The sequence below is a fragment of the Chiloscyllium punctatum genome, chromosome 5 (assembly GCF_047496795.1).
Source record: "Chiloscyllium punctatum isolate Juve2018m chromosome 5, sChiPun1.3, whole genome shotgun sequence".
Lineage (NCBI taxonomy): Eukaryota > Metazoa > Chordata > Chondrichthyes > Orectolobiformes > Hemiscylliidae > Chiloscyllium > Chiloscyllium punctatum.
In genome coordinates, this window is record NC_092743.1 from 40,926,236 (window position 1) to 40,932,739 (window position 6,504).

General features: G+C 42.0%; 1 protein-coding gene across 3 annotated transcripts in view; it reads left to right on the forward strand.

Moving 5' to 3' along the window:
• The window catches only part of smarcc1a (SWI/SNF related BAF chromatin remodeling complex subunit C1a), a 221,871-nt gene extending 215,737 nt beyond the window's left edge, over window positions 1-6,134 (forward strand). For all 3 annotated transcript variants that reach the window (XM_072570120.1, XM_072570121.1, XM_072570122.1), the window contains 2 exons: window positions 2,333-2,512; window positions 5,816-6,134. In XM_072570120.1, coding sequence (XP_072426221.1) covers window positions 2,333-2,512; window positions 5,816-5,889 — 254 coding nt within the window. In that variant the 3' untranslated portion in view covers window positions 5,890-6,134. The remainder of the gene's footprint in view (window positions 1-2,332; window positions 2,513-5,815) is intronic.
• The last annotated feature ends 370 nt before the right edge of the window (window positions 6,135-6,504 follow it).

Genomic DNA, 6,504 nt, shown 5'->3' on the forward strand with positions numbered 1-6,504 from the left:
TTTCAGGCAACTATGGTCAAGACTCAGATAATAAAATGAATTAATGAATTATGGAGGTGCTTCCACTTCACTATTACATTTTGTTCCATTAGCTGAGTTCTATTATACAAAAGGTGCTAGTTTATTTAAAAAGATCATGACAGTGTGATCAGGCAAAGCTTACATCGCTTTGTTAAAAGGAAAATTGTGTTTGATCTCTTTTTATTGAAGAAATAATGTTAATGATCGATTTGAGAGAAACTGATAAAAGTGGTCTAATTTATTCTTAAAAGGCATTTGATAAGGTATGCCATCAAAGGTGGCTACATCTGCTCACACCTTATGGTGTAGGGACTAACATATTGATGTAGATAAAGGATTGGTTAGCTAACAGGAAGCAGAGAATTTTATTTATTCGTGGGATATGGGTATTGCTCACTTTCTATCACCACATGTCCTTGAAAAAGTGATGGCGGCTGCCATCTTCGCAACTGATACACCCACAGTACTGTTTGGGAAGGAGTTTCTGGATTCTGTCCCAGTGATGATGCATTCTGTTACATAATATATCAAACAAAGTATTGTTATTTCTGGAAGTATGGATGTATTTGTAATTACAAAATGTAGCAGAAGCACTCCCCTCTTTTTAGATATAACCATAATAAATAAAAGGTCATAACCTGAATTGCTAACTCTTTCTCTCTCCATTAATGCTACCAAATCCTGTTGACTGTTTTCAGAATTGTGTTTCTATTTTATAATTTTGTGTTTTCCAGCATACTTCATAGCATTTTACTTTTGTAATAGGTGTAGTCATTGTAAAACAACTAGAAATAATTATTGTTTAGAGCTTCCTCCCTTTTCCATTTTGAGACCAGTGGTGGTCTTTTAATGGTACTGTTTAGCAAATGCATTCTGCTCCAAATCATGAATGAAGCTTTCCTTGGTTATGTAGATAAAACCACTGAAGAATTCAAGCAGTACTGGAAGTGCGTTATCACTTTTCTACCTGAGATTCTTCAATAATTGTGGGGTTAAGTGGATTTGGTATGAAGTCTGCTGACGCGTTAACCTCGATGTGCCTGTCTTAATGAATGAAGTGAGAAGCTTGCTCACTTGCAGTGATTTAAGGAGATGGTGACATGATGTCACTGTGATGTCATGTCACTGGACTGGTAATCACTGGCCCAGACTAATACTCATCAGGACATGAGTTCTTATCCACTACATCAACTGGTGAAATTTAAATTCACTTGATAAATTTAGAATATAAAGTTGGGTCTCTGTAATGGTGGCAGTAAGTTATCACTTTTTTTCTAAAAATCCATGTGGTTTGCCCCCTTGGACCACCCCTCATTCCTGATGAAGAGCGCATGCTCAAAACATCGACTGTCCTGTTCCCTGGATGCTGCCTGACCGGCTGTGCTTTTGCACCACAACACTTTTTTTGACTGTGATATCCAACATCTGCAGTCCTCACTTTCTCCTAATGGCCTTTGAAGCAAAGGAAATCTGTCTTGTTTCAACCTGCTACCTGGAAAGGCCATTCAGTTCAAGGGAAATTCGGGATGGCTATCGTAAATTTGTCAGTAATGTTCACATCGCATGAAAAACTAAAATAATTTACTTTACAGTCCGCAACTCACAGGAGCTTAGTGGTTACTTTCACTGTCAAGGCCCAAGATCAGTTCCAGCCCTGGGTGACTGTCTGTGTGGAGTTTGCACGTTCACTCCATGCCAGCATAAGTTTCCTCCTACAGTCCAAAGATGTGGAGGTTAGGTGGATTAGCCAAGCAAAATAACCCATGGTGACCAGGGATGTGCACTTAGGTGAAATATCCATAGCAGCCATACAGGGTGGGGTGGTTGGCTTGGGTGGGATGCTATTCAGAGAGTTGGTGTGGACTCAATTAGTCAAAATGGCCTCCTTCCATACTGTGGGGATTCTATGATTCTATATCCAATTTGTTATCATAAATGCCATTGAATCCACAGTAATATTGTGGAAGGGCAGATTAACAGTTTCTTCTTAGCCAAATTGTGAAGGCAATGTGGAAGGAGCTTTGTTCTGAAATCAGTTTGTGCTTTTTCTTCTCTGGTTGAAAACAACATGAAGGCTGAATTACATGTACGATTAGCAATAACATAAAAAGTATTTGTAGGCATTGAATCATGCAAGTGAAGCATTAATTTAGTTGATGCCCAACTTGAGTTCATAATTATAAATTTTATATGTTAATATACTTACATTGAACTTAGTATGCTAAGTTGGTTGTATACTTTTGATAATTAATGATTTGATAAATCTTCAGTCTCACTAGTTAATTGTTTTGTTTTGATTTTGTTCTAATAGGTCAGATGTCAGGAGCTGGGACAATGATGACTGGGCAGGCCATGGCAGGTCGTATGATACCGAACCTTCCTCCAAATATTCCATCAGGAGCACCTCCCCATCCGACACCAACCATTGTATCAGCAGCAGCACATGGTAACATGCTGGGCCCACGACCAGCAGCTGCCACCAATGGCATGTGTAAGTTTTTTTCTTTCTCAAAACTATAGCCTTCACTTTTCTGTGCAATGGACTGTGTGTTTCATTTACATATGATCATTTCAAGAAATGTAAACAAAATAAACATCCAAGCGATGAATAACCAGGTTGTCTGCATTTGGGAATTTGAGGGAGATATGTTGGCCAGTGGATTGAGAAGACCCTTTCCAAGAAGGGCGGATATGGCAGTGTTGTGCTGTTATTGCACTGTAATCCAGAGACCAAAGCTGCTATTTTAGGAACGTGAGTTTGTGTCCTACCATGGCAGATGGTGAAACTAGAATTAAACAAGTAAATCTGGAATTAAAATTATCTAATGGTGAACACAAAGCATTGTCCGTTGTTAAAACCCATTGGGTTTGTTAATGTTCTTTAGGTAAGGAAAATCTGCCATCCTCCTCTAGCCTCATCTGTGTGTGACTGGATATGCACGGCAACCTAGTTGATCTCAACTGCCTGAGAGACAAGGAAACTGCAGATGCTGAAATCCCAAGTAGACAAGCAGGAGGCTGGAAAAACACTGTAAGCCAGGCAGCATCAGGAGATGGAGAAGTTGATGTGTTAGATTTAACTCTTCTGGGATGGGGATAGGGGAGCTGTAGATAAGGTGGGCGGGGGGGGGACGACGGAGGGTGGGGGGGTGGTGTAGTTATGGATGGAGAGAAGAGCAAAGTAGTGAGGTCACGAATACAGATGGTGGGTACGACCTGGATGGTCCATGGGAGGGATGAATTCGGTTGGTAGCTGGAAGGAAGTGTAGGTGGAAGAAATGGAAGGCAGGAGGTGGGGCTGGAAAAGGAGTCGGGGGATGGGTGGAAAGTTATTTGAAATTTGAGAACTCAGCGTTGAGTTCTCCAGGTTATAGGCTGCCCATGGGGAAGATACGGTGGAGGTCCTCCAATTTGCAGTCTGATTCACTGTGGCAATGGAAGAGGCCTGGGAATGGATAGGTAAGAGTGAGTCGGAAGGGAAATTGAAATGGGTGACGACTGAGAGGTCACACTGGCCCTTACAGCCCGGCCGATATGCTTAGCAAAACGTTCCCTTAGTTTACGTTTGGTCTCACCAATGTGGAGAAGACCACATCAAGAGCACCGGATGCATTAAACTAGTTTGGAGGAGAGGCAAGTGAGCCTCTGCTTCACGTAAAAGGACTCTTTGGGGCCCTGGATGGACCACCTTCTCCAACCTAGTTTACTGCATCCAGTACTCCTGATGTGGTCTTCTCCATGTTGGTGAGACCAAATGTAAACTTGCGGAACTAGGTTGGAGGAGAGGCAGATGAACCTCAGTTTCACCTTAAAGGACTCTTTGGGGCCCTGGCTGGACCCTCTCCTTCAACATAGTTTGCTACATTCGGTGCTCCTGATGTTCTCTGCATGGATGAGACCAAGCATGAATTTAGGGAATGTTTCACTGAGCATCTCAGCCGGGCCTGTAAAGACAAGCCTGACCTCTGAGTCACTGCCTATTTTAATTTCCCTTCCCAATCCTCCTCCTCCTCCAACATTACCATCCTCTGCCTCCTTTGCCACAGTGAATCAGGCCGCAAATCGGAGGAACAATGTCTTGTCTTTCTCCAGGGCAGCCACCACCCCGGAGAATCCAACATTGTGTTCCCTAATTTCAACTAACTTTACCGCCCTGCTTCCTCCCGTCCATTCCACCTACTGACCCTTCCTTCCAGCCACCAACCGGATTCATCCCTCCCATCAACCATCCAGGTTGTACCCACCAGCTCAGCCTATCGCCAGTCAACTTTTACCACCCAGGAAATGAAACCTGATTTAATGAAGAGTGGATGTTGGCATATCAGGAGCAGCACCAGATTCATCGAAAATTCTGGTGCAACTACAATACAGGATTCCTTCCATGGTTAGTAGCATGCAATATCGCTACATGATCCCGCAACCAACAAATCAAAAGGAAGCTCCACAGACCTACTCTATCGAGTTGTGAGTGGTGGTGAACTGTCATACAATAATGGGAGAGGAAGCCCCACAAATTCTCAATGCTGGGAAGCCCAGCAGATCAGAACAACCAAAGAACCTGTTAACATCTTTAGCCGAAGTTCTGAGTGGACTAATCATCTCTGTCTCTTCCTGAAGACCCCAATGTCCCAGATGCCAGCCTTCATCCAATTCAGTTTCTTCCATGTGATATCAAGGAAAGGCTGAAGGAATAATACGGCAAAAGCTGTGGATCTTGACAATGTTTTACAGTAGTACTGAAGGCGAGTGCTTGAAAAGTAACTATTCCAATGCAGTTGGAACACTGGAATGAGCCCCATAATAAATATCCTGGGGTTAGCACTGAAGTGGACCAGCCGCATAAATACCGTGGCAACAAAAGCAGCCCAAAGATTAGAAATTCTGTAGCAAGTAACTCCTCACTTGACTCTCAAATCTACCCACCAGTTACATGCCTTAAGTCAGAGGTACAATGAGAGGAGGACTCTACACATGGCTGAATGAGCATAGCTCCATCAGCACTCTGGAAGCTTTGTACTATTCAAGACAAAGCTGCTACTTGATTAACATCCCACCTTACACATTCACTCTCTCCATCACCAACTCATTGGTAGCAGTATGCATAATCTGGAAAATATAATGCAACCAGTCACCATGGCTGTTTTGATAACACCTTCTAAAACCATAACCTGAAAAGGTAATGGCAGTAGATATATCGCACATATCTCAGCTCCTTCGCTGTTGCTTTGTTAAAGTATTGGAAATCCCTCCCTAACAGCATTATCAGTGAACCTACGGCACATGAACTACCGTAGTTCAAGAAGGCAATTCAGCAGCAAATTGTAAAGACAGGGATGGACAGTAAATGCTCGCCTAATCAAGACACCCACATCCTGTGAATAAATCAAAAAAAGCAGATGGAAATTTAACTAGGTAACCCATGTTTCCTGGTTTTCGAGCATCGGTTTGACTTCTTTAGTCGTACCCTGTTCTCTTTTATTTTTTTGTTCTGTTGATCAAGACTTGAACATTTAAGTGGTGTTAAAGGAGTGTTATAAGTTATAAACCTTCTCTTGAGATGTTAAACTGAGGTTTCCATTGTCAATGCAGTTAGTGGGGTTGGTACCATGGAAGGTGTTAAATGTGTGGTGCTGGAAAAGCACAGCAGGTCAGGCAGCGTCCGAGGAGCAGACGAATCGACTTTTCAGGCATAAGCCCCTTCACCATGGAAGGAGGCAAATTACCTTTTGTTTAGAGAGTAGTCATTGACACTTTTGTCTGTTAAAGCTAATCAATCTTGCCTTTTTTTTTCCAGATTCAGGCCCAGCTGTACAGCCAGATGGTGTAGTGGTGCCCACAACAACAGCACAAGCATCTGCAGTACCATAACCAGTGTGAATGGATTATTCGCACATGATACTGTCAGTAGGAGACTTAAACAGTGAAACCAAGAAACCATCTCCTACTCGTCTCTGTCCAGCTACCTCCCTTTTTGAAGACACTGAATTCAAATGCTTGCCTTCCCATTTTACTTTTGCTCCCTACTTTTTATTGCAGTAAAAATTTCTTTTTGGAAAAGAAAATCTTTGGCAAAAAAAATAAAATACATTGTAGTTACTTTTTCCAGAAACAAAGTCAGGTTACTTGTCTACCTCCCTGTCTGTGTGGATTTCATACAACTGGTTTATTCTACCCTACCTCCTTGTGGCTTTTGTATTAGATTTGTTTGTCACTGCAGTTCATTCATGATTAGAAATGGTGTACCTTTTATTAGGCAGTCTTGTAAATCTGCTTTAGAAGCAGAACTTTCAGCTGATAAGCATATATATGTCTAGATTATTGACCAAAGGCAGCATTGTTGGAAGAAAATCTTTCTGCCTGTCAATGTTAGTCAGGTTTAATCAAATAATTTAATTTCTTGTAGGAAGATTCTCTTCATTCTTCCCTCTCTCAAACTTGAAAGCATTAACTGGTCCTCAGGTACTCTACACAATGGATCATGCT